The sequence below is a fragment of the Panthera leo genome, chromosome A2 (genome assembly GCF_018350215.1).
Source record: "Panthera leo isolate Ple1 chromosome A2, P.leo_Ple1_pat1.1, whole genome shotgun sequence".
In the NCBI taxonomy this organism is placed as follows: domain Eukaryota; kingdom Metazoa; phylum Chordata; class Mammalia; order Carnivora; family Felidae; genus Panthera; species Panthera leo.
In genome coordinates, this window is record NC_056680.1 from 143724696 (window position 1) to 143752657 (window position 27962).

At 48.0% G+C, this 27962-nt stretch overlaps 3 protein-coding genes and 1 non-coding gene across 6 annotated transcripts in view; 3 read left to right on the forward strand and 1 right to left on the reverse strand.

The window, feature by feature from the left end:
• CALU (calumenin) overlaps nucleotides 1–7318 on the forward strand; it is a 31264-nt gene extending 23946 nt beyond the window's left edge. For 2 of the 3 annotated variants that reach the window (XM_042924041.1, XM_042924049.1), the window contains exons 6-7: nucleotides 2837–3036; nucleotides 4543–6942. In XM_042924041.1, coding sequence (XP_042779975.1) covers nucleotides 2837–3036; nucleotides 4543–4647 — 305 coding nt within the window. In that variant the 3' untranslated portion in view covers nucleotides 4648–6942. Of the gene's footprint in view, nucleotides 1–2836; nucleotides 3037–4542; nucleotides 6943–7165 lie in introns of those variants that run through there. The other variant, XM_042924056.1, reaches the window with a different exon arrangement.
• A 264-nt stretch (nucleotides 7319–7582) lies between these two features.
• OPN1SW (opsin 1, short wave sensitive) lies at nucleotides 7583–11161 on the reverse strand. Its single transcript, XM_042924031.1, is given in 6 exon segments — nucleotides 7583–8142; nucleotides 9077–9316; nucleotides 9854–10019; nucleotides 10252–10420; nucleotides 10735–10854; nucleotides 10857–11161. Coding segments are annotated over 6 exon segments (1047 nt in total). The 5' UTR covers nucleotides 11089–11161; the 3' UTR covers nucleotides 7583–8022.
• Nucleotides 11162–17449: 6288 nt separating this feature from the next.
• Nucleotides 17450–17521, forward strand: TRNAP-AGG. The gene has a single exon. It is a non-coding gene; the product is annotated as a tRNA-Pro (tRNA).
• Nucleotides 17522–24237: 6716 nt separating this feature from the next.
• LOC122213212 (coiled-coil domain-containing protein 136-like) lies at nucleotides 24238–27897 on the forward strand. The gene is made up of 6 exons (XM_042927351.1): nucleotides 24238–24313; nucleotides 25104–25211; nucleotides 27052–27306; nucleotides 27384–27458; nucleotides 27774–27781; nucleotides 27835–27897. The coding sequence occupies exons 1-6, from the start codon at nucleotides 24238–24240 to the stop codon at nucleotides 27895–27897; spliced, it is 585 nt and encodes a 194-aa protein (XP_042783285.1).
• Nucleotides 27898–27962: the final 65 nt, after the last annotated feature.

The following is a 27962-nucleotide window of genomic DNA, read 5'->3' on the forward strand; positions in this document are numbered from 1 at the left end:
GTCTGGCTGCATTTACTGAGACTGCTTCAAAGTTGACTGTTTCTACTTTTAAATATTTTATCTTTTCATTCCTGGCTTTTGCCATTTTATCACTATTGCTAAAACTGAGGAACTCATTTGAACCTCCAGAGGAGAGGAATTAAGTTTTATAACTGGTAAGTACCATCATTTATCAAGCATCGAGGTCAAATAAGGAGATATTTCTTTCTACCTCTCCATCATACATATCCAAGGGCAGAGAAATTGTATTTTGAAACTGTTAAACCAAGTGTGTGTGTGTGTGTGTGTGTGTGTGTGTATTTCTTTTGCAAACCATCAACTAACATAAACACTTACACCAGGGATGCTGGACTTTGTAAACCTAAAAGTCCCCAAACAATATCTTCCAGTTTCTAGGGATATGCTAGTTTCTGCCCTATTGAGGAGAGAGATCATAAACAAATGGTCAGTGCCTCTTACATTTAGCATGAGTTATGCTGTTGAATTTTTTATTTAAACTTGTTGTAGAACATTGCAAACATGTACAAAATTAGAATTCCATGTACCTGTGCCCAGCCCTAACAGCCGTCTACTCATGGCCGATCCCTTCACATCTGTAACCAATCCATTTCCTTACTTTTTTTATTATTTTGAAGTAAATTCCAATCATCATCTCATTTCATCTCTAAGCATTGCATTATGTATCCTAAGAACATTTTAACGTAATCTCAAAAAAATTAATTTTAGTGTCATTATACAGATTAAATCCTTTTTAAATAGAAATTTAAATAGTATTATTTTTATCCTTACTCATCTATCTTTGAAATGCACTTACATTACATTGTATATTCTAGTTTCTATTAAAAGGATGTCTTTTGGGGGGCTTGCGTGGATCAGTTGGTTAAGCGTCCGATTTCGGCTCAGGTCATGATCTCATGGTTCGTGAGTTTGAGCCCCACGTTGGGCTCGGTGCTGAAAGGACCTTGCTTTGGATTCTGTCTTCCTCTCTCTCTGACCCACCCCTGCTCATACTATCTCTCTCAAAAATAAACATTAAAAAAAATACTTAAAAAAAAGTATGTCTTTTAAGCACACATTTATTTCCTCTGTAATTCAGAATTTCCCCATATGTGTACTATGAAAGGTCTCGACCCACAGGACAGCTAAGGCAGAGCACTGGCCCGGTGGATCATACAAATATTACATTTTCTGAATGTGCTGTAGCATAGAAAAAAACAGGCAAGTCCTGTCCTGAGGTACTCCTCCTTTGTTTAAAACAGAAGTAGTTCGGGGCGCCTGGGTGGCTCAGTCGGTTAAGCGTCCGACTTCGGCTCAGGTCACGATCTCACTGTCCATGGGTTCAAGCCCCGCGTCGGGCTCTGTGCTGACTGCTCAGAGCCTGGAGCCTGTTTCAGATTCTGTGTCTCCCTCTCTCTCTGACCCTCCCCCGTTCATGCTCTGTCTCTGTCTCTGTCTCAAAAATAAATAAACGTTAAAAAATTAAAAAAAAAAAAAACAACCAGAAGTAGTTCTACTCTTAGCCCTCAAGTTCAGGAAAATGACAGTACCGACTGTCAGGTGACAATAATACATTTTAGTAATGAGTTCATCCTTTATTCAAGGGAAAACAGCCCATAGACTGGGGATCGTTGTGCCCAACAAGCAGTGGAGCGCTCTCTTCCCTAGGGATTTTGGGCAAGAGCCGAGTTTTATAGAGCATTAGAAGCAGCAGCGTAGAAACAGCATGACTGGCTAGCAGGTCCTATTTTCTAGGGTCAGGTAAACTAGCTGAATCTGAGTTGGAGGATTGTGATTGGTGTACATTAAATTTCCTTGGCAGTATGGTGTTTCCTCTAAGTGCAGGCTAACTTGTGTTCAGATTTGTGACTTGGGCCGTCTCCATTTTGTGGGTCCCTACGTATAAAACCTTTACCACAACTAAATACCTTTGCTTAGAACTGCTGGAAACCATTTAGACGTATATAAGGTATGCTCCCGTACCTTGCATACAATGCACATACACTGATGTATACCTCAGGAATCTTCAGACTTTTTCATTCACATAATTCTAAAAAAATTTTGACGAAACAGTATTTTATTGCACATTTTAAAATTGGTATCTTTAAATAGCTATAAAGAAGAATCTCTGTTGGTTGTAAATACTGAATTTCAAAGTACCTTAACTTTTAAATCTAGTAAAATTCAGGTATACAATACCAACTTCTTAGCCACCAGCATTCATAGAAGTAATTTGAACAAACTAGCTTTAGAAGATAATAGTAAATTCAGATTTGGACTGAGTATTCAGTAATACCAAAAAATTGATTTTGTGAAACATGATAATGACATTATGGCTATATAAGAAAATACCCCTTATTATTTTTAGAAGTAGGTTCTTAAAAAAATGTTCTGAAGTATACTTAGTAATTGGTAGACAGTTTGGGCTTCTAGTCTACACTTCTCAAGTTTTCTTGAGAATTTAAAATAGCACCTTTCTAATACCAATAGTCAGGTTTAACTAGTTACCTTGGATTGAAAAGGAATGTAGGAAACAACTATCTTTTGAAAGTTAGCCTTTATCTTTCTGGATGTTAGTCGTCTCCCTTTATTTTTTCAATTTTTAAGGGCTAAGGATTCTTTTTGGACTCACTAACTCAAAATCAACAGCTGGAAATATTCTTAAAGGTCATTAATTAAACCTCAGGAAAATGCCTTGCTTTCTCAGGCCTCTCTGACCTATAAAATAGCCTTGTAACTGCTACTGCGTTCCAGATGGGGGAAAAGTTAAGCCAGATTAGCATGTGGCAGTCTTGGGAAAAATACTCACCTTTTGTATTATGTATGTCTATGTACGTAGGTGACATGTACAGCCATGATGGAAATGCTGATGAGCCAGAATGGGTAAAGACAGAAAGAGAACAATTTGTTGAGTTTCGAGATAAGAACCGTGATGGGAAGATGGACAAGGAAGAGACCAAAGACTGGATCCTCCCCTCAGACTATGATCATGCAGAGGCAGAAGCCAGGCACCTAGTGTATGAATCAGACCAGAACAAGGTAAGTCTGGCCAGGCCCAAACAACCTAGCAGTGATCAAAGTCTGTTTCTAGGGGATTACCTAAAACATTCCTGTTGAGGTACATAGAGCATGTAAGGTCTTAATTAGTCTAAGTCTGCTGCAAATCTTAAGTTGGCGATTGAAAAGTTACAGGGCAGTGCTAGCTATCTGATCTCATTTTAGAAATCCCTTTGCCCAGTGTTCACACCATTGGAGGCATTTGGCTTCAGCAAAGAGCCTCTGTACGTAGCCTGTGCCCAGCATGCTTCATCTGTTATCTTTGGATCCCCAGGAAATTTTCCCTAATTTTTTTCCCCCATTATTTCCTTTGTTCTTTTACCTATCATAGGCTCATTTTCCCTACTCAAAGTTGGTCATCTCCCTCTTTTTTTTTATTTTTATTTTTTTTTTATTAAAAAAAATTTTTTTTTTTATTAATGTTTATTTATTTTTGAGAGAGAGAGACAGAGCTCAAGAGGGGAAGGGCCAGAGACAGAGGGAGACACAGAATCTGAAGCAGGCTCCAGGCTCCGAGCTGTCAGCACAGAGCCCAATGCAGGGCTCAAAGTCACGAACCGTGGGATCATGACCTGAGCCGAAGTCAGACGCTCAACCGACTGAACCACTCAGGCACCCTGATCATTTCCTTCTTAAATATGCTTTTTAAAACTAAATTCTTAGTAGTTAGGTTGTAAATCAGCTTTTCTCTGGAGCCTGTTAAAATTGTCCTCAATCAATTATCTGAGGCATTTGGTTCATTAAAAGAGTGGTATTATCACTAAGCCCTGTCACCTTTTCAGCAATATGAATGCTTTGCTTAGAGTGAGCTGAAAGTCAATCTAAAGACAGGGGCGGGGTTTATATTCTGAATATTTCTCCTATCTAAGCCTGTCTTCTGTTTCAAATGCAGTGTTTTATCATCAAGCCTTTTTAAGGGTCGGTCTGTTTTGAGTTCTTGCTTCAGTCACTTAAAGTAGCCAAGTGCTATGTCCTGACTGAGCTATGTGAGAAAAAGAAACTCATAAGGTCAAATCTTGGGAATCTGGCTTACGTAATGTTTGAGATGAGTGTCTCAGCCTTCATTTGGGGTTATGTCTGGAATCTGATTGGTGGCTAGAGTGTAGTGGGGGTGAAGACTATGTAAGGATGTTAGCAGATTTCATTGTTCCTGTGAGGCAGTGACTTGATTCACTTTATTTTACCCAGTTCTTCCTATCTCTTACCTATACCTAGAAGATGTCCCACATCTTGCTTGACATATCTCTAGCATTAAGTTATTGAGCTATATTATTTCCATTCTTCCAGTTTTAACTTAATAAGAAAAATGTATTAATTGTTGCTTTCTTCCCTCTGTATGTGGAAGGGGTCAGGGATGAGGATTGAGTTCCCATTTAATTTAGTGGAATTAGAATCTCAAATCCTAACCCCTTTTGTTCTATAGCAGGGTTTCTAAATTTGAAATGGGAAATCTGTTTTGCTGCAATTCACTCTTCTCTCTGGTTTCAGGATGGCAAGCTTACCAAGGAGGAGATTGTTGACAAGTATGATTTATTTGTGGGCAGCCAGGCCACAGATTTTGGTGAGGCCTTAGTACGACACGATGAGTTCTGAGCTGCAGACAGAAGAACCTGCATTTCTTCAAAAGTAATTTATTTTTACAGCTTCTGGTTTCACATGAAATTGTTTGCGCTACTGAGACTGTTATTACAAACTTTTTTTAAGACCTGAAAAGGCGTAATGAAAACCATCCCGTCCCCATTCCTCCTCCTCTTTGAGGGACTGGAGGGAACCGTGCTTCTGAGGAACAACTCTAATTAGTACACTTGTGTTTGTAGATTTACACTTTGTATTATGTATAACATGGTGTGTTTATTTTTGTATTTGTTCTCTGGTTGGGAGTATGATATGAAGGATCAACATCCTCAACTCACGCTTGTAGGCAAATATTAGCCCTTCACTCTTTCTCAACCCTTGCCATATAATTTTTATAATTCTGACTTAACTAATTTTTTAAAGCCTGAGATCAATGAGAAATGTTTAGGAGAGAGAAAAGGGAAAAAAAAATGCCCCACAATTAATATTTAGAGAGAACACTTAACCTTGCCTGTTGAAAGTATGTTTTATAAGCAGTAGGGGCCACGTAGTCCATTCAGTTGCTATAGGTCCAGCAATTGATCGTGGCATTATCTGGGCAAGGACAGATCCCTGTGCTGTCAGGAAGCTTGGCTCGACTTGATTTTGTTCATTTTTTTTCTTCCCAGTAGGACTAGCTGTTTGCTAATTTTGCTGGGCACAGCTGTGGTGGGAAGAGTTAGGGCCAGTGTCTTGAAAATCAAGTAGTGAGTGTGATCTCTTTACAGAGTTATACATAGAAACAGCTGGAAAATTAAGGGAAAAATACAAGTGTTTTCAGGGCACACTTTTTTCTGGGTGTGCATCTGTTGAAGTGCTCAAGACTGTCTTGCCTATTGAATCACTGTAAGTGCCCCATTCAGCTCCTATCTCCCCAGGTGTTCTAGGAATTAATCTTGCTTTCACTGCAGTCAAATTGTATTCCTTTCCAATTATGTCATTGAAAGTGCCTTTAACAAGAGAAATGATCACTGAATGAGGGTTCTGTTAAGAAACCCTAAAATAGATTATTTGGACCCCCTTACATGAAATGAAGCTTACAACCTCCCAATGTATTGGGGACTTTTTTTTTTTTCCTTTCCTTTCTCTTTCAGACAGTGGTTAAATAGCAGTATTAGTTAGGAGCTTGGTTGCAGTGTTCTTATCTTGTGGGCTGGTTTCCAAAAACCACATGCTGCTGAATTTACCAGGGATCCTCATACCTCAGAATGCTAACCACTTACTACCAGGCCTATTTCTGTGTCAGCTGAAGAGCTTGAACTCAGACTCAAAGATGAGAGGGCCTACATAGAGGACTCTTTGGTTTGAGGACCATTGCTCAACCTTCTTGCCTTTGACCCAACACTCCCTTTGCCCCCATTTCCCCTTCTCCCCACTGCCCCCAAAAAGTTTATCATGGATCAGCAGATTGCCAATCCTTGTCAAAGAGGGACATTGTAGAAAGAGCTGAAGAAGCCACCTTCTGTTCCCAACACACTTTGCCCATATTTTATGTAACACGAACTCTGTCTTTTTTGGTCCCTTTCTTACAGATGGACCTCTTGAGAAGAAGAATTGTATTCCAAACTTTTTTAGCCCTCAGGTTATTAAGATAAATATATGTATATCTAACCTTTATTATTTCATGTATCTTTATGGATAATACATTCAGGTGGTGCTGGGTGATTATTATAATCTGAACCTAGGTGTATCCTTTGGTCTTCCATGATCATGTTGAGGTGGACTACTTGGCCTGGTAAAATGCCGGATTATCATGTAACTTCATCCTGGCCTTTGCATTGAGCTCTTGAGAGTAGATAAACTCTTTTAAAGTTTAACCCCAGCATAGGGGAGTGGAAATCTCTGCTCTCCAGATTCCCCATTTTTATTGTTAAGATCAGAGATAATAATGTCAACTGGGATTAAAGAGAGCACATGAGTTGTGTGGCAAGACAGCCTCACAGCTCACTAGGTACAGAGAACCCAGGCCTTATGTTAAAGTTACTCACTTAGAAAGCAAACCTTCAATACGCTAAAATGGCAACTTCTGGATGCTGGGTGCTCAGCAGCAAGTGTTATACTCTAATCTCTAATGATCCCCCTGGATTATCTTTTTGGTTTAAGTCAAGCCTGAGGCTGGTGAACAGTGGCTACACACCCACATTGTGTGTTCTGTGAATGCTAGCTCTCTTGAATTTGGATACTGGTTATTTTTTATAGAGTGTAAACCAAGTTTTATATTCTATAATGCAAACAGGTACCTATCTGTTTCTAAATAAAACTGTTTACATTCGTTGTGGGGTACATATGTCCTTTATTCTTTTAAGAAATGGAACTCTTGCTTAGAATTACAGGTGCTATAAAATGTCAAAGAAAAGGAGGTCTCCCAGAGGTTTACTGTACTCCCTCCCATCCCAGATAAGTTCTGCCTTCTCCCAGATTAATTACCCCTTTCTTATTTCTGAAATCTTCTGTCATCCTTCTCACTACAGCTGTACCCCTTCTCTGCTTTCCTTAGGCTGTATAACTGGAGAAGAGCCCAGCTGCTCATTACATAATTATCTGATACCAAACACAAGGCATTCCTGAATGTACACACGACATTTATCTTGATTTTTATTTCAAAAAGGCTTTTACAGGGGGAGCATAAAGTACAAGGTAAAACAGTTTTTTCAACACTTTTTGAACATTATAAACTGTATAAAGGTGTGTAAATTCATTCTGAGAACGTGAAGAGAATTAACTATTAATACACAGCTTAAGACAGATATATAGGTTTAGCCAAATTGGGTGGGGAGCACCTGGAATAATTCATGCTGGCTCAGGAGCTTCTGGACACAGCTGTCCCTGCCAGAGCTATAGTGATGATTGGCAGTAATGGCATAAAGAAGTTCTTTCAAACCCCTATTTGGGGCCTACTTGAGGTTTAGTTTGTTCTTTCTATCTATCTCTCCCATTTCTAAGATGTTTATGTTTGTTCTAATTCAGATTGTATCATCTTAGAAGAGAGCCCCAGTAAGGGCGGGGGAAAAAGCTATTGAAAAGGAAGATAATTGTTACCCATACACTGAAAAATCAGCCATACTCCTTTATAGTTGCCCCATATGTAGAAATTAGCTCTCAGGTGCTGTCAATGGTGCCACTTAGAATTGGAGGATTGTTGACATGGCCTTTGGAGTGGTCTATAGTAGACCCAGCTGGAACAGCAGCTTTGTAGGCAGGAAAGGAATGGTAGGAAAATGGGAAGTTGATGCCCCAAATTTGCCATATTCCCCTTCCCATCTTCTGCATTTGTTAGTAGCTTGGTTTTTGAGAGAAAGAAGGAATTCCCTAAATGTGAAATCCTAGTTGCTGCAAATAAGCCAATATGGCTCCTTAGTTTGGGCCAACCTGGCTGGAAGAGAGAGCAGAAACTTCAGTTTTCTGGGAGCTGGACATTTCAGAATCATCTGTCATGGACTTCCCACACACCATCTCCATGATGCAAGCTCGGAACTGGAAGGAAAGGGCAGAATTGGAGTTAGTCCCATGCAGACCAGTACAGAAGAGATGACATCGGGAAATGGCAAGAGATCTCATTCTCCGTATCTCCAAAGCCTCGCACGGTGCCATATACCCAGCATCTCCTCGTGGTTTGGAATACATCTTCCCAATCCTGAGAGCTACTGCAGGGCCTACAACAGTAATCCCTCCACATTTTGGCTCAGAGGTTCCACTGTTGGGAAACCTCACAAAGCAACCTGCCTCAATAAGATACTCAAAAGTGGTGCCAGAGTAGGCCTACCCACCCACCCCTCCATTACTAGAAGGTGCTCCCAATTGAAAAGGATTGCCAATTTTGTTTCCATCCAAGAGTTTTGAGTCCCATCTCTGAAGACGAAGGAAACAAAACAGCTATTAAGAATTCTCAAAGCAGGGGGTTTGCCCCACAAGATAGGAACTCTCCTAGATTCATCTGAGCTTGGGTTTTTTTATTAGCTCAGTTTCAGGATTTGGGATAGGAGGCCACCTGGTACCTTCAGATGATAAACTGTTTTAGAGACTTACGCATATGTTGTTATTTCTGTGCTTTGCATATGCTCCTGCAGGCTGGAAGTTGGGAAGGATTAAGAACTTGTGAAATGGAAGCACTAGGAATTTAGGGTGATGGTTAAATCTGTTTCTCAAGAAAACAAAACCCTTCCACTTCTCATCCTTCCCTTTGGAGCAACCTGACTTTTATGGCTCAAATTCTGTTTTCTCTGGGTTCTATTACATGGTTTCAATGACCAAGCCTTTCTCCCTGTGCTTATTACCGAGAGCTTCCCTTGTTCACCCCTAGAAACCTTTTGACTAGAGTCCAAGGTGCTCTGAATTAAAAGTCATTGGTGAGAAAAGAACCAGGTCTCATGAACTAGAGTCTCATAGGAATGTAACTAGAGAGCTTTACCTGCTTATTCATGAAGCAGTAGATGATGGGGTTGTATACACAAGCACTCTTGGAGAAGAAGGCAGGAATGGTGACAAGCCGTAAGTCCAGCCCATGGTTACGGTTGTTGACCATGTACATGGCCATCGCAGCGTAGGGTGTGTAACAGACACAAAAGGATCCCACCATCACCACCACCATGCGGCTCACCTCCCGCTCTGCCTTCTGGGTTGAGGCTGACTCCTGTTGCTGGGCTGCGACCTGGGCGGAGCACAGAGAAACATCCTCTTCCCGGCCCTCAACTCCCAGATCTCAACCCTTTTCCACCAGGGCGGCATCCGCTCCCATTGCCTCTCTCTGTCCCAGCTTCTGGCCTAGCGCCTCTTGTTCTCCTTCCTTGAGGAAGACCAGATGGAGATGGCTGTCTGGTCTTTGACATTGGAAGGGATCACAAGAGTCTCTTGACACGCATTTGAGCAGAGAGGACCCCACCCTACTCTTCACACCATTTCATCATTCTCCCTGCCCCCACTTCCTTCACTGCTTTCGGGTATCTCCTCTACCTGGCTGTGAACATTTCCAGATGTCAAACGTTCTTTCTTTTTTTAAGTTTGTTAAGTAATCTACACCCGACGTGGGCCTCGAACTCACGACCCCAAGATCAGGAATTGTGTGCTCTTCCGACTGAGCCAGCCAGATGCCCCCAGAGGTCTTATGTTCTGAAGCACTCACCCATTCTTCTCTCCCATCTTGGAGCCCCCGACCCCCTCCTCCCTGAGCCTCACACAAATCACTCACGACTCTGAGGGCTCCCAGCAGCTGCGTGTAGGAGAAGCAGATGAGGGAGAGAGGCACGATGAAGCAGAAGATGAAGAGGAACCAGGTATAGTACTCGCTGCGGTATTTGGTGCCCACGGTGTACCAGTCAGGGCCACAGGAGCACTGCAGGCCCTCGGGGATGAACCTGCATGGGACCAAGCACTCACCCACTGGACAGTTTCTGTCTTTACCAGCTGAGGCTATAACAATTCCAGCTGCAGGATAAATATTAGCAGTTGCCTCCCACAGCCCTTGCCCTCACCTACTCCACCCGCTCGTTAAAAGCGGAGGTCAGAGACGAAGGTCATCCCCAATTCTTTCCACCCACGCCAACCTGAGCTCCTAGCTAAATTAGCACCACTGCCCTACACTCTCACCGGCTCCAGCCAAAGAAGGGTGGGATGGAGACGCCAATACCAATGGTCCAGGTAGCCAGGACCACCATCAGCGCGTGCTTGGAGCTGAAGCGGAAGTTGCCGAAGGGCTTACAGATGACCAGGTAGCGCTCAAAAGCCAGGAAGGCCAGTGACCAGCCTGTCACCAGACCTGTAGTGAAATGTGAGGGCAATTGGGGGTAGATGGGCCCACCCGGCCTGGCAGACAGAATGGAATACTAACAGGGTGGAACAAGCATAGGGAGACAGAGGGTTGGACTGGTGGTTGGTGTGGAGTTTGGGACTCAGTTGGTCAGACTTCTAGTCTGTGCTGCTTTATACCCCGGTGAGAAAAAGCACCAAACTCCTTTTCCCCAGACTCCTCTTTAGGGGCCCACTCTAACCCAACAGTCTGGTTCCTGGTTCCAATCCTAGAGCAGTCCTTTGTCTTCCCCCCCGCCCCCCCAGTCTCCTTCCCCTGCGTACCTGCCGTACAGCCCATGAAGGCCTCCCAAGCACAAACATGGCGGCCAAAGATGAAGTATGCGTGACAGCTGGTGATGAAGACGATGGAGACAGAGGAGACGCAGTAGAGGAAGCCCCCAGGGACACATTGACCAGAATATAGTTGAGTGGCTGTCGCAACTTTCTGTAGCGGAGGGTGGCCACCAGCACCGTGGCATTGAGTGGTGTTCCTACGAAGAAGACAAAGCCCATGAAGACCGCCTGGAGGCGGAAGGCCCAGACAGGGGCAATGTGGTACTGAGGCCCATCCCATGGCCCCACCAAGGAAATGTTCTTGAACAGAAAAAACTCCTCCTCCCCTGTCATCTTACTCATGGGACGCCCCCCACCCTCTGATTCCTCTTATAGAGTACCGTCCCGCCACTTCTCCCCCACCTTGCAAAGAACCCTCTCGCCAAAGCCACTTTTGGTCTCCTTGAACGATCAGTACTGATCCTAAGCCTCCTAAGGACAAATTCTGAGATTAAAGATGTCCAAGCCCCCACCTAAACCTCCTTTTGTGGGTCCAAAGCCGATTGCGTGTTGAGAGGATAAAAATATTGGGCTCAAAGAATCGACATGCAGTGCTGGGTGCCGGAATGAATAGGCGGAGTCAGCTCACTGCAACTGGGAGATGCTGACCCATATTTAATAGAGATGCTTCATCACTTTTTTGTGTGTGCGTTCTCTGAATGGCGCTATTGAGGGCGTGACTTTGCATTTGGCTTCTGGCACCACCACGTCCCTACAGGCTTCCGCACCCATCTGCTCTTTTGTGGAAGGTGGCCCCTAAGTCTCCCTTTCCAGAGGTCTTGGGCTCACGGCCAGCCTGGGAACCGGCCTCAGGCTGCAGGAAGGGGCAGGGAACGGGGAGCACCCAGGGAGCACCTTAGTCAACAGCCTTCACAGATGGGTACGGGGCAATTTGAAAATGCTTGAAGTCTAAGGCCTCCCTGGCTGCTTCTGTTTCTTCGTGTTGAGTCTACCCAGAGGATGTATGTTTTCTACTCAGACCCCACCCCGCCCCCAGCCCGTCTGAGGTTGCTTTGCTCACGGGCCCCCCGCCTTTAGCTCAGCAGTACTCAAGTTACCACGGTCTTGCCCTATCTGCCCTGGAGTCCTGCCGGGCTCTCGCAGCCTAAGTCAAGACCTCTTCCGTGCAGCCCCCCCACCCAGTGAGGCCAGCTGTGCTCTAAGCTCCACCTGTGCCTACACTCAACACTATACCTCAGCTCTGAATGTACCGTCTTCCCCACCTCCGCAGACCCAGAATGCAGAGATAAAGGTGACACACTTTAAATACTGATACGTGAAAGGATGGCCCCCTGAGGGCATAGCAGTTTGTATCAGATGAATCCCTCCCGTGGGTAAAAATCATCAACTCCGGACAAAACGCGAAAAACCACTACTGGAAAGTGCTATCAAGTACCCCAAAGCAGGCAGAGATGTCAACGACCCAATCCCTGAATGAACAGAACCATCTCCATTAAAGTGGATTCTTTCCTGAGGGCACTCCCCAGTCTAGATGGCAAGGGACAGCCGGAATTCAAGCAGCAAGTCCCAGCCGTTACGGCTTGCAGAGTCAGAGGACGGAGTCTGGGGGACCCCAGAGTAGCTGAAGACTGAAGGTGGGTTTTCTAAAAGGAAGGAAGCCACAGGAGAGGAAGCTTTCAACTCTGCATGCAAACTCCCCTCAAATGCTAGGCTGCCTGCTGAGCTACGCACCGAGGACTAACCGAGGAGCCCAGCAAAAAGCAAGAGGTGCTTCAGGTGTGAAGCCTGAGCAGATTGTTTCGGCTGCCATCCAGGGCAGCAGAGAAAGAGTTTTGAGTTTGATTCCCAGCAGGTTAGAGGAGCTGGGCAAACACTTCTGGCTTTCCATTTGGAACTCCAAAAGGCCACTTGGAACTCCAAAAGGCCACCCCTTAGGACTAAAGTCTATGTCCTTCGAATCCTGAGCTAGAAAGGCTAGAAGGAGTCTTGTCAGCCATTTGTGGAGACGACGTCCCCACGTACATGCGTGCATACAGACACACACACACTCCACAGACGCTCGCCCGCAGGTAGGATCCTGGCAGAGACCCGGTCAAGCATCCAGGAATTGCAAGGCCACTGGGTTTCCCCTGGGTTGCCTGGGTCAGCTGGTCCTCTGTCCTGGGCAGGCCCTTATGACCGGGACCAGAGGCCATCCCTAAGGCTCTGTCTACCTCTGGGCAGGGCAGGTGGCCCGTGAGCCTGTGCTGAGTGGAGCGAATCAGCCTCTGCTGTCTTCAGGGCTCAGCTGAGGTGCCCACCTCTGTACGCGGTTCTGACAGGAACCCTTGGGCTCGGCCTGCCAAGGCAGCTGATGTAGGCCAAAGACACCCAGGCCCTCTCACTCCCACTACCCAGGCCAAGTGGCTGCACCCTTGGCCTCTCCTAGGTCTGTCCTGAAACCTTTCCACACAGTCCCTTCCCACCTTATTCCACACACCCTCAGAGGGAGGGGCAGTGGGCCCAAGCTGGGAGCAACCCAGCCCTCAGTGAGATGGGGCAGCCGCTCTGGGAGCCGGTGGGGGAGGGGCGGCAGCTCAGGCCAAAAAGAGCCTTAGCCAAGTACAGGGTCTTACTGGTACCTTCTACGCAGGGGACAACACGTTTTTGGAGTCCGGAAGCCATGGAGTAGGGAGCAGGAAGATTTTGAGGATGATGGCTGTGGTAAAGGTGGAGGGTAATGATATAAAAACTGAAGGCACGTTAAGTACATTTAATGTAGACAGTGCTCTTTTCAAGTTTAAAGTCACTTTATTAGTTTAGGAACATGATAATATATACTAAGGCTTTACACAAGATTATGTTAAGTATGTTTTTTTTTTTTAATTTTTTTTAACGTTTATTTATTTTTGAGACAGAGAGAGACAGAGCATGAACTGGGGAAGGTCAGAGAGAGAGGGAGACACAGAATCTGAAACAGGCTCCAGACTCTGAGCTGTCAGCACAGAGCCCGACGCAGGGCTCGAACTCATGGACCGTGAGATCATGACCTGAGCCGAAGTTGGCCGCTTAACGACGGAGCCACCCAGGCGCCCCGGTTAGGTATGTTTAGACCAGGGTTTCTTTACCTCCATATTATTGATATATTGGGTCAGATAATTCTTTGTCATCAGGGGGCTGTCTACTGGATTGTAGGATGTTTAGCATCCTATTGCCGCTGCCCACTGGATGCCAACAGACCTCAGTCGTGATAGCGAAAAATGTCTCCAGACACAAATATCCCCTGAGAGGCCAAACCACCCCCTGCCCCCTCCCCTCCAGTTAAAAACCGCTGATCTAGATTTGGATGTATAAATGTCCAGAACCAAATGGAAAAGAGTCAAGAGGAAATTTGTTTTTCTAGTTGTTCTGATTGTCCAGAAAAAAAGGAAAGTCCTAGAAAAGGAGGATATTTTTTGAATAGTTTTAGCATATGGGTTTTTTTTTTTTTTTTTTTTCCTATTCTTTTTAGGAGTTTATTCATTTATACGCCCACCTTTTCCGGAAATAGTTTCAGGGAGGTTTGCGGGAATATATGGGACACAACAAGAAGTCCTGAATCAAATGTAGAAGCAAAAGGAGAAAGAGAACAGCAGTGGGAAGTTCAAGAGTCAGAAATTGAATTGAAAAATGACCGCACATTCGTGCTTTCCAGCAGCTACACATTTGCAGAATTCAGTGTCCGGAAAATAAATGCAAACCAACTCTTCTTGGTTTTGTGTTCTTGGGATTATGACAGACAAGAATGACTCCCTCGGGACCTCACAAAGGAGACATCAGTGTCTTATGATAAACACTGTCCTCAACAACATTCCCGAGTAGACACAACAACCAGTTTCACAGGATTGGATATTGAGTATGACCTCTCAATATGGACTCAACACAAAGCATAAATCAGAACTGGACATAAACCAGAACCATTAGGCTGAGCACCGAATACCCACTCTGCTGGGTTGCCCTGATCCCAAGGACCTTTTGGGTCCCTGGGGGCTCGAAATACATTTCTCCTTGCCCTCTCTAATCATTGCTTCTCAATGCTTAGATGTCCATAATTTAATTTCTGTTTTTGAGTGGATTATAGATATGTCCAAGACTGAAAATTCAAAAAGTACTAAGGAATATACAGTGAAAAATAAGCTTATTTCGCACCCAGGCTCCCAGACACCCAGTTCCCCTCTCCAGATGTGGCTTTTGCTGTGTCGCTGGCACGCAGGAGGTGACAATGAGTTTGAGATGATGTGTTGTGACAGTGCTGTCTGTTAAATACTGACCCGTAAGGCCTCTCCAGACAGATGCTGAGATCACAGTAAGGTCTACCCACTGTTGTAGAAATGAGGAATCGTCAAAGGATCTGCCTGACCGAAAGCCATCCCCTCTTGGGAGGAAAAGGAGGAAGCCCCTAGAAGTAGCGTCACCATTCTCCCCAGAGAACTCCATCTGTGGCTTGTTAAACGCAGAGTCAAACAAGTCACCGAGGGCCTAATGTCCCAGTGCCCACAGCAAGGCCACAGTGATTTTAGCCCGGAAAAGAAATGTATGGTAGGTGCCAGTGGGTCCCCACCTGAGCAGTTCTCCTCTCCCCAGACCCCTGCCATCCTGGAGGCATTTGGAAGCGTGCGGGTCGGCGGGGGGCGGGGCGGGGGGCAGTGTTTTCCGACTGTCTCCACAGTGAAGAAACGATTGCTGGTATTTAGTGGGCAGGGCACTCTTCTAGACAGGCCCCACCAAGAAGAATGATCCTGCCACAAATTCGAACAGCACCCCCAGAGAGAAGCACTGGCTGGAGTCCAACCCCTGTCTCATCCCTGAAACATTCTCACCCCCTAGGAGCCTCTTCTTGGAGCGACCTCACTTCCGGGCACATCCACCAACAGGAGCAATTTAGGGAATGTGTGCTGAGGTCACGGAATGACGCGTTGAGTGTGCTATTATTTATCAGCCAGTTTATAGCTGGGGAACAGCTACCCCCAAAAAAGTCTCTTCGGTTTTACAAGAGATGAGCTGTTGCCTTTCTCTCTGGCCACGATTAGTTGGAACCAGTTGCCCGGCCCGGCACTCCTGGATGGAGACCATGAAACTCCCCCCCCCCCCCCCCCCAAAACAGACGCAGGCGCGCCGATCCTGTCCCTAAAGCCAGGGGCCATTCTTGCTGCCTATCCCAGAGAGGAGTTAGTTCATTAGGAAGCCTGCTTAAAAGGTCGGAAAGCAGGAGGGGTTCTTCAGCCTTGTGGTTTCTACTTGGAGCCAAGAGATGCAGACTGACCTGAATATCTGTTGCCCCTAGTGATTTTTTGGTGTGCTCTCCCGAGACTTTTCTTTCACGTACGCACTCACTCCTTCATTCATTCCACAGACGTTTGCTAAGCGATGTCTACAACAACAGTTGTGCTGCGAAGATGAGATGAGATCAATCTGGTAGAGTGATCACACAGAGCCCAGCACGCAGACGTGCTTGGGCGTCGCTTGTCAGCAGGACTGACAAGCGCCAGACGCGAGGCTGGACCCGGAGACCAAGAAGACAAGAAGACAGGGCTCTGCCTCCCGCGAGCAAGGTGGGGGGGGGGGGGGGGGGACGGAAAGAAGGAGAGCCTGGCAGCGCCCACTGGGATCTTCCACAAGGCTCCAGGCTCCGAGCCTCCCCCTCACTCTCATTTGGGAAACTCCCAACCAGAAGGAAACCACCCAGGCCACACTTAGCCCGTTAGCGGGTTTTTCCTGCCGCGTCCCCAGGCAGGGGGAGCAGGGTAGGCTGGGGCGTGGGAGGGAGTGTGAGTATTTACAGGATGTTTTCCCACCGCCGCTTTGCTAGAAAGGCTGGGTAGCAGCGTGCACTGCTTTAAAACAGCCTTCGCATTTAGATAAATGTGCCTCTTGTAAGCCGAATGTGGAGAAGTTTCTTTTTCTTACGGTGGGGATGACACCTATCTCACAAGGTTGTTACAAGATCTGTAAAGCACAGAACACACTGCCTGGCCCATACTGAGCATTAAACGGCAACTTTCCTATGATTTCCCGCCCCCGCCCCTTCACGTTGCCATCATAATAACCCCTCTGCCTCGCACAGCACCTTACAGTTTGCAGACTGCTTGCACAGACGTTGCCCCACCTGATCCTCAGGTGAGAATCACCCTGGAAGGCACACAGGGCAGGTGTCACTTCCCCAGCTGACAGATGAAGACACTGAGTGACTTAGCAAGCGTCATCTAGTCAAGGTGACCCGCGTCAGTCTTCCGCTCCCTCGTCGAGGAGGTTGATGGATTTGGAGGATTTTTTTTTTTTTTTTTTCCTGGTGATCTGATCAGGAGGTAAGAAAGAAGTGTTGTTCTTCATGGGGTGCCGGGGCTGCTAGACAGGCTCCCTCAGACCTGGGGCTCCCCTGGAAAGTGGAGGTCGCTGGACCCCGGCTTCTTCTCTGTCCTTTCCCACAAAGTCCACATGGTGGCCCTGGGGGAGAGGCGGCTGGTCGTGGGGAAGAAGGGGAATGCCTGGAGCGTGGGGCATCTGTGTGGCCCTGCCGTGGGCCAGGGAGGTGCGGAGAGAGCCACGGGAGAGGCAAGGCCCGCTGGAGCGCAGCCGGCCTGGGCTGGCTGCCAGCCTGGGAGAAGAGTCCGCCTCTAGGAACCACACACTGTGCCTGCTGCTGATGTGGCAGGGAAGGCACATCTGGCCAAGCACAACCATCAGTGGCTCGTTGGTCTAGGGGTATGATTCTCGCTTAGGGTGCGAGAGGTCCCGGGTTCAAATCCCGGACGAGCCCTGGCTTTTCTGATTTTTTTTTCCTGTACCCCAACATGCACATATTCAGTACTTGCCCTTTTTAGTGTAGAGGCATAAAAATGGCCTAGCGGTGAGTGAATAAAGGACCGTAAGGACAAGCTGCTGGTCTGTCTCTCCATTGGCCGTGCGTGGCCCGTATATACCCCATAATTTCCACTGAGGCCAAATGGGGCCGGAGGGGACTGGCATAGCATGGGGAGCTGAGCTGGAGAAGGTTAGAGCCAAAGGGCTGTGCTGTGTCAGGCAGGAGGAGCCTCTCAGAGGGCCTTACATGAAGAGCAAGTGATCAGGACAATTTGGGGGCGGGTCCGAGCTGGCGGTCAAGAAAAGGCAAGCTCCTTTTATAAACCCAAGCTATGAAACGCACTGGATTCGAAGTCCAAAAGGTAGGATTAAAGTTACACTTTTGAGTCTCAGTTTTCCTCTTGGTAAAATGGGAACAGTAATACTTATTTCTTAAAGTTGTTGGAAGGATTAAAGCAGAGATTGTATGTGAAAGCCCTTTGCAAACTATAATGTACCTCACAGACATAGGGATTGTTTGGAATAATGCTAAAATAAAGGAAATCTAGAGGCACCTGGCTGGCGGAGTCGGTTAAGTGTCTGACTCTTGATCTCAGCTCAGGTCTTGATCTCAGAGTTGTGAGTTCAAGCCCCATATCGGGCTCTGCACTGGGCATGAAGCCTACTTTAAAACAAAACCAGAAAAAAAAAAAAAATCTAGAGAGGAACTTCTGGCAACATGACAGACTGAACTAATGTAGCTATTTCCTCACCCAGTGCCCTCCTAAAGCACACACAGAAAGATTGCATAGAATAGACTTAAAATTTTTTTTAATGTTTATTTTTTGAGAGAGAGAGAGAGAGAGACAGAGAGAGAGAGAGAGCCCACGGGGGAGGGGCAGACGCAGAATCCGAAGCAGGCTCCAGGCTCTGAGCTGTCAGCACAGAGCCTGATGCGGGGCTCAAACTCACGAACTGCGAGATCATAACCTGAGCTGAAGTCGAACGCTTAACCAACTGAGCCACCCAGGCATCCCTGCATAAAATAGAATTAAAAAATTAATATCTAGGTTGGGCGTCTGGGTGGCTTAGTCAGTTAAGCGTCCAACTCTTGATTTCAGCTCAGGTCATGATCTCACAGTTTGTGAGTTTGAGCCCCATGTTGGGCTCCAGCCCCGTGTCAGGCTCCGCGATGACACATAGAGCTTGCTTGGTATTCTCTCTCTCCCTCTCTCTCTGCCCCTACCCGGCTCACGTGCTCACTCTCTCTCTAAAAAAGTAAATAAGTAAACTTAAAAAAAATTAGTTTCAAGGTGCCTGGCTGGCTCAGTGGTAGAGCATGTGACTTTTGATTTCAGGGTCATGAGTTCAAGCCCCACACTGGGTGTAGAGATTATTTTAAAAATTAAAAAAAAAAAAACATTAAAACAAAATTAATATCTGAATAATGCAAAAAACTTATTTTTTTAAATGAAATTCCCAGGATTAAAGAAGGAATACAAAGCCAAAGAAAAGAGAAGAGGAGGCTGTCACAGTGCCCCGTGGTGGGTTTCAGACACAGATATATGCCCAGGGACATGGGGCTGTGTTTTAGTGCTTCTGGTTATAGGATATATTGCTTCAGTCCACCAGAGACAAAAAGCTGGGACTGAACACCCTGTTCAAGATCAGAACACCAAAGATCAGAACACCAAATATCAGACCGCCTGGATGGCTCAGTTGGTTAAGCATCTGACTTCAGCTCAGGTCATAATCTCGCGGTTCATGAGTTCAAGCCCCACGTCGGGCTCTGTGCTGACAGCTCAGAGCCTGGAGCCTCCTTGGGATTCTGTGTCTCCCTCTCTCTCTGCCCCACCCTTGCTTGTGCTCTGTCTCTCGAAAATGAATAAGTCTTAAAAAGAAGAAGAAGAAGAACACCAAAGATCTACCTTGTCCATGAAAAGAAGATGAAAATGACACACAGCAATCCAAGGAAGCAATGAAAAGGAATAGAAACACAAGTCAACTCGGAGAAACTAAAGTCCCAAGCCTGAGCAAATGCTTAAGTTGCTTCTGGATTTATGTTATCTACATGATGCTGGATCCTCAAGCAGTGAAATTAATTCTAAACCTGGTTTAGGATCCTTGGAATACCATATAGCCCCACAGAAAGCAAGAAAGAGCTCTGTCACAATGTTTTCATAACCCAGGGCAAATGGGACTCTCACTAAACAAACAAACACCTACTGCAGAAGAGCTCACGATAAAATATCATAAACTAGACAAGGAAGCAATCCACCATAAGGAAGAGTCAGCAGACACAACAAATAGGAGAATTAACATTCCAAGAACTGTGCATGATAGAAAAACATGAAAACCACTCTACAATAAGCATACTTAAAACTACCAAAGATTAAAGACAAGAAAATAAACCATAATGAAAACATTGCACTATTAACAAAAGCACTTTACTGAGGGAAAAAATAAAACCTAGGGAAAGACACACCATTGAAATTAGACTCAATGACCCATTAAACAGTAGACTGGATCCAGCTGATAAGAGAATTAGTGAATTGGAAGATAGAGCTGATGAAATCATTCAAACTATGGAGAGGGAGAAGTGAGGAGATTGAAGGTATGAAAGAATAGTTAAACGACACTAGGGGAAGCTTAAGACAGCATTAGCAACAAAAGAGTATAGAAAAAAAACAAAACAAAACAAAACCCAGAATATCTTCCAAAGGCCAAGAGAAAACTGTCAAACTAAAATTTTATGTCCATTAAATTTCCATGTAAATTATAATGATATAGGGGCACGGTTGAGCATCTGGCTCTTGATTTCTGCTCAGGTCATGAGCTCACAGTTTGTGGGATTGAGCCCCAAGTTGGGTTCTGTGCTGGCTGCACGGAGCCTACATGGGATTCTATCTCTCCTGTCTCTCTGCCCCTTCCTCATGCTCTCTCTCTCAGAATACATAAATAAACATTTAAAAGTATAAATCATATGAAGTTAAGACATTTTAAGGCAAAGATTGAGAATGTTCGACAAAGACTTTCACAAAAATACCACCAAAAGAGATATATATTTCAGGGGTGCCTGGGTGGCTCAGTTGGTTAAGCATCCAACTCTTGATTTCGACTCAGGTCATGATCTCACCGTTTGGTTCATGAGTTCCAGTCCATCGATGGGTTCTCAGCATGGAGCCCACTTAGGATCCCCTATTCCCCTCTCTCTCTGCCCTTCCTCTCTTGTGCTTTTGCTCTCTCAAAAAAAATAAACATAAAAAAAAAAAAAAGATATACTTCATAAGAAGGGAGCAAATAAGAAGGAAGGAGTGAAATGCAAGAAGGAATGGTGAGCAGAGAAATTTATAAATATGTTAGTGAATCGTGAATCTAAACAAGCACTTGAAAGCCACTGTTAGTGGAATGTAAATTGATCCAACTACTTTATAGAGCAGTCTGGCAATAATCAATTTGCACATATTCTATGACTCCGAGATTCTATTTCTTGGTACCTACATTAGAGAAGTGCTTACCTATGTGCCTAGGAAGCACGCACAGCACTAACCACTAAGGTATTGTTTTCTAACACAGAAAACTCAAAACAACCTAAATGCCCATTACCAGAATAATGGATAAGTAGATTGTGGATATTCAAACACTGAAATTGTATTCAGCCGTTAAAATTCATGAATTGGGGCTAAATAAAACTTGGAGAAATGTTTAAAAAAATTTTTGAGAAAAAAGAAAAAAAGAAAGTTTGCAGAATTTTTATTTTATTTATTTATTTATTTTTTTTTCAACGTTTTTTATTTATTTTTGGGACAGAGAGAGACAGAGCATGAACGGGGGAGGGGCAGAGAGAGAGGGAGACACAGAATCGGAAACAGGCTCCAGGCTCCGAGCCATCAGCCCAGAGCCTGACGCGGGGCTCGAACTCACGGACCGCGAGATCGTGACCTGGCTGAAGTCGGACGCTTAACCGACTGCGCCACCCAGGCGCCCCTATTTTATTTATTTTTTAAGTAATCTCTGTGCGCAAAGTGCGGCTCAAACTCACAACCCGGAGATCAGGAGCTGCATGTTCTACCAGCTGAGCAAATCAGTATTTTGTTGCTTGTGGATACATACATATAAAGAAAAACTGTAAAATAATAAATAGGAGGGCTATCTGTGAATCAAATGTGGCAAGAATGGACAGTTGGATTTCAGCGGTGTGTACGTGGATATTTGTCGTTATACTCTGTACTGTACCTTTCTGGTTTGTTGTTGTTTTAAATGAAGGGATCTTGGCATTTTAGAAATAAGGGTAAAGGGGGATAAATGGCTGCATCGATCCTCAAAGAGGATGATCTGATGGGATGGGATTAGGGGAGAGGCTGAGTCCAGAGTCCAGGGATTACAAGGATTAATTCAGATCATCCCCCTAAGCTGATTACCTGGCTGGCGCCCCCACCACTCCTGGCCCTTCAGATATGCATCCCTGGACCACAGTCAACTCCCCCTGCCCCCACTGCCTGCCAAGCCCTTACCTCCTGACTCCTAACTTCACCCCTACCTTCAACCCAGTACTGATGCGTCCAGGATTTGCCCAAATTTGGGTCCTGAAAATAGACTGGTTCAGGTCTCTCCTGAAAGCTCCCCAAATCAAAGGTGAATAGTGACCCATACCCCAGGAGCTAGGGAGAGATCAGCCCTAATACTCAGGATCAGAACTCCCTGAGGAGAGCCTGGATCACTGGATGTCACAGTTGACAACTTCCTCTCCTGCCCCTCCCTCCATGAACCAAGAAGTCAACGTTCAAGGTCAAATGCTAACTGAACTTGCTGGCTGAGCCAGGACTAGAAGGAGCTGTGTTTGGGCAAAACAGCTATTGGGGTTCCAACGTTCCAGTCTCTGTCAGTCTCCTGAACTCTACACCCCCATCCTGACACCTCACCACCCCCGTGCCAGTCATGTCCGGACAGGCCTGATATCTACCGCAGGTTCTCTGAAAAGGGTCTTTGTAGGTTTGTTCAACAGTCTTGCCCCACAAATGGATTACCTTGACCACAGGATCTGGGGTATAATCCTGTCCTCCGGGGGAGCAAATGAAATCTCCTTGATCTGTGCTCATCATCTCTCAGAGCACCAGGCTGGGGGTTTGAGAGGGAGAAAAAAAGGAGGGAGCGGGAAGAAAGAGACTTACAGGGCAACATTACAGTTAATAGGCAACATTTAACTCCCTAAGTGTGAAATCATCTATTACGTGATAAGACAACGTATTAACTGTGTAGTTAGAGATTTACCTCTCTCATTTATTGTGTCAGGTGTCAATGGAGATGCTAGAGATACAAAAATGACTAAGATACCTCCCAATCTTCCAGAAGCTGGGCAGACACAAGAGTCAATTGAGACCTCAAATTGACAGGCGCTGCCCTAGAGGGAAGGAGGCCAGGGTAGAACCCAGCAAGGGCCTCTCCTGGTCCAGGGGTGGGCATCAGGGAAGGCCGCCTAGAGGTGACTCCCGACTGAGGGTTGAAGAATAAGTGGGGGGTGTCCAAGCAAAGAAGGGCTTCTTTCCTGAGGAATGTGGAGGGCTTGTGAAACTGGAAGCCTGTGGGGGTGAACACAGACAACGTATGCCCATAACCTGCCGAGTGCACATGCAGGAAAAGGGATTGGTGTGTGTCCCTGGCTCAGAAATCTAACACTTTTCTGGGTGTGCTGGGACTGCCTGGTTCCCAAGTGTACCCACTTCTTTCCTGGCTGAGACCTGCAGAGACATGAGAACAACTCAAGATCCGGCGCCCGGTAGGAGTTCCTTGAATGAATGATTGAATAAGCGAAATAGGCTGGGTTTCCACATCTGCCATGTACGAGAGCGAAAATCAGCAGTGCTCTGAACAGGCTACAGGGGCAGGGTAGGTAGTGGTTCAGGCTCACAGCGCACAGGGTGTGGGGCCAGGTGGGAAGGCGCAGTGGTGGAGAGAAGAGGTCTTCAGGCAGCGAGGGCTGCGTGGGGTCAGGAGCCGCCCTCCTGAAAGGGTCGCCGGTTCTAGGCTTCTTGCGGGCGCGGGGGAGGCAAAGAAGGAGATCAGGGCCCCTCAGTCCGCATATCTCCGCCTTGGCTTCCCTCCTCCAGCCCTCACGCAGCCCTGGGACGCAGGAGGCCACCGCGCGGGAACCGGGACGGCGGCCGGGGGTCCGCGCTGACTGCGGAAGTGGGGGACGCCGGGTCCGTTTGGTGGGCGTGTGAGTTTCCGCGCGTTTGGAGGAAACAGGACCGGAGGATCCGTCCCGCTTTGTCCCTTTCCTCCCCCATCACTGCGCGGGACGGGGCTCTGACACCTGGCCCCGAGGGGTCCCCGCGCGTAGCCGACTCCGGGCAGGACCCTTCGCCAGAACCAGGGGATCTCGTGGCCACTCCTAGGGCAACCTCCAGCTCCGAATAGCTCCCGTCCGCTCCCCCTCTCCTCCACGCGGGCCCTGAGGTTTGTCTGGGGACGCGCTCCCTTGCCCTCGCCGCGCCCGCTCGCTCGCCTCCACCAGGTCTGGGAGCGGGGTGGGGGGAGGGCTTCCGGGCGGGGGCGGTGTCAGGTGGCCGGGCCAGGCCCCGCCCCCTCGGCCCTCCCTCCCTCCCCCTGCGCACCGGCTCCGGGCGCCCGGCCTCACGGCTGCGGCGTCTGCTCCGGGCGGCGGCGGCGCGAGCGGCGGCGGCGCGAGCGGCCATGGAGGCGGGCGCCGGGGCCGGTGCGGGCGCCGCGGGCGCCGCGGGCGCCGCGGGCTGGAGCTGCCCCGGCCCAGGTCAGAGCCGCCCCTCCCTCACCTCTCCACCGCCACTCCTTCCTCTTCTCCATCTCTCCTCCCTCCAGACCCCCTCGTCCTCCCCCCCCCCCTCCCTCCGCTGCTCCCACCTTTCCCTCCTGTCTTCCTCCCTCCATCCTGCCCCCCACCCGGGCCCGATCTCCATCTTTCCGGGCGGGTCTTCCCCACACCGGCCTCATCCTCCCTGGTCGTCCCTCGCCCTGAACCCTCTCCACCCCAACTGCCCAGCCCTGGGGGCCCCAGACCCTGCACCCACTCCGCCCCAAAGGCGTCTGAGCGCAGGGCGAGGGTGGGGTGGACGAGGTCCAGTGAGAGAATGGAGGGGAGGGGAGCGGCTCCGGCCCAGATCCCCTTGCCACACGCCCCCGCCCCCCACCCCCCAGCCCCTCCCTCCCCTTTCCCGCACCACCTCACCATTTCAGCCTCTTTTTCCCAGGTTCCTGCCCTCTCTTCCATCCTTGCCGGTCTCCTCCCTGTCCCCTCTTGGCTAAAGAGGCACACACCCTTTCTGTCTGTGCAGGGAGAGGAGCCCGGAAAGGGGGTGCTGAGGGGGTTGGGCAGCGCAGGGCGGGGTCCCCATAGGCCCAGCTCGAGGGGTGGCTGAGGGAGGGGAGTCGCAGCCTAGGCCAAGTGAGCCAAACACTTCCACCGGGATTAAGAACTCCAGGGCTCCAGAGGGCTGGAAGGCACGTCCCCATCTCTCTGCCCTGCACCCCAGTCCCAGCCCCCCCTAACATTCCCACAGTACCTCCTCTCTCCCTGCTTACAGGACCCACAGTGACCACTTTAGGCTCCTATGAGGTGTCTGAGGGTTGTGAGAGGAAGAAAGGCCAACGCTGGGGGTCCCTGGAGCGGCGGGGGATGCAAGCTATGGAGGGTGAGTTTTCCCAAAAAGCGTTCTTTCTCTCGCCTCAGCCAATTTCCCTTCCCTCCTCCTTCCCCCATCTGGCCCCCAGAACTCTGAGCCAGGACAGAGCCCTTCCTCCTGCTCACCTGAGCCCCCTCTACCCTTCAGGGCTGAGTTTGACCCCTCCTGGGGTCAGGCTTTGAGGGAGGCTCTGGGTGCATTCCCTTTGGGGCCCTGATCACCGGCTAACCAGGTTGTTTCCTCCCGGGGGTGGGGGATGGGGGAGCTGCCAGACAGAGAAAGAGGCCTCGTTGGGCAGCTTTGAAGTAGCCTTTCAGCAGGGGGTTTGTTCTCACTGCCACCCGACCCAGATCCCAAGCTGTCTCCTATTTTTGAAAAGCAAGGAAGTGAGCCTGTGAAGTCAGCATTGTCTTTCTGGTGCCATCACCACTCACTTTGAATGTCAGCCTGTGGCTTTGGTTCTCTAGCATCCCTTACGGCCTGAAAGAATGGCCTGGAAGGGGGCAGGTGAGAAGGCCAACCTCCCAACACTCACATATCACCACTGCACCCATGTGACTTGGCAGTTCCAGGCCCCTGGAAGGATGCTGTTCCATTTTCCAGGACTTCCTGTGAAGTGTCCCCAGGCCCCTACGCACACTGTGTGGGCAACCCTGCTCCCCTAAAGGTGACAGATGATGCAAGGGGTTCCAGACGAGCCTTAGGCTGCTGTTGTAAGTAAGGCCAGGGATTCAGAATTTTAAAACAAAGCAAATAATCAGAATCCAGACAAAATTTTGCTATTTCAAGGAACTGCATTGCAGCAAAAGAGGGGGTACTCGCCAACCAGAGGCTGTGGACCAGTACACCCCAGTTTCTTGGCTCATTAAAATGGCAGGCTTTCTTTTCCACACAAGTCCAACCTCAGACTTCCCCTGAAAACTGCCCTATGGTCAGCAGGGGAGGAGGGCACTTACAGCACCTGGGGAGGGGGGAGGCCTCCTGACACTCAGCAGAGATAAGGAAGGTGGACCTTGCGGAAAATTTCAAAAAGGCTTTATTGATAGAATACGTTTGAAAGGGGCCCGGGGTTTGTCCAGTAAAACATTTAGAATCATTTCATCCAGATGTTTTCTTTCTCTGCCTACGGAGAGCAACACTTTCTTACTATGGAAAGGCTAATTTCTCCCAAGCCACCTGGATACTTTTTTAACCGGACAAACCCCCCAAACTGTAACTCTTGCCCCATGTGGCCTAAAGACACACCCAGTGTCTGAATCTTTTCTTCTTCTTTTTTAAAATGTTTATTTATTTATTTTTGAGAGGCGGCGGGGGTGGGGGGGGGTGGGGAGGAGGGGCAGAGAGAGAGGGAGGCAGAGAATCCTAAGCAGGTTCCGTGCTGTCAGCACAGAGCCCAGTGCGGAGCTCGAACTCACGAGTTGTGAGATCATGACCTGAGCCAAAACCAAGGGCTGGATGCTTAACCCCCTGAGCCACCCAGGCGCCCTGAATCCTTTCTTGAGTACTTGTCCCCCAGAGACCACCAGGTCTGGAAGAAGCAGGTGTCCTTGTACAAGCTCACATGGCTGCCAGCACCCAGCTGCTCAGTTTGCCCAAAGACAGTAATAGGAGGCCACCTGGTACGATATTGGTCCCGAAAGGGCCTGGGAGGGAGATGAGCTACCTCCAAATTTGACCCTTGCACCTGAGGACTCATCACGAGTGCAGGTCGAGCCCAGGAGCTCCTTGGGGGACAGCAGGTGGCACTATGATACCATCGCTGCCCTGGGACAATGAGCTTGAGAGCCTTCAAAAGACTCTGGAAAGGAAGCTGACTCTGACCCCCTGGTGGGATGGGTTTCTCTCCTAGGGGAAGTGTTGCTCCCGGCTCTCTATGAGGAGGAAGAGGAAGAGGAAGAGGAGGAAGAAGGGGTGGAAGAAGAGGAAGAGCAGGCGCAGAAAGGTGGCAGCGTGGGCTCCTTGTCTGCCAGCAAGCACCGGGGACTGAGCCTCACAGAGACGGAGCTGGAGGAGCTGAGGGCTCAGGTGCTCCAGCTGGTGGCAGAGCTGGAGGAGACCCGGGAACTGGCAGGGCAGCACGAGGATGACTCCTTGGAGCTGCAGGGTGAGTGTCCGGGTTGGGGCCAGAGGGCCTGGGCTCGCTGGATCCCAGGATCACGTCTGCTCCCCCTCTCCCTGCAGGGCTCCTGGAGGATGAACGGCTGGCCAGTGCCCAGCAGGCAGAGGTGTTCACCAAGCAGATCCAGCAGCTCCAAGGTAATTCCCAGCACTTGGACTGGAGGGGAGGCGGCCATCCACCGGAGCGGTTGGCTGAGGCATAGCAGACAAATATAAACGAATTCAGTATTTCTTCCTCATTTCCCCTTACTATGCTCACCTTTTCCTCCTTCTCTCTCTCCATTCTTTTCTTTATCTAATTGATGTTCTTTGCATCTCTGCCTGGCTCTTCTGCCCTTCTCTGCCCTTTCTTGCCCTCCCACTTCACGTCTTCTCTCTCTGGCTAACACTCTCCCTTTTCTCTCCTCCAGACTCCTCCCATCACACCTGTATCCCTTTTTCTTTGCTCTCCAGGTCTGGGGGTAGGTAATCAGGGCTGAATTCCAAACCAGACTGCTTTTCCCTGTCCCTCCAGGGACACCATGGGAAGCGCAGTGAGCCAATGAGAAGTGACTGGAAGGGACGCTGCATCTTTTAAGGGAAGCAGATGAGAAGGTTTCTCTTGCTTCCCAGGACCAGAGCTTGGGGCCCTAAATCCCTTTC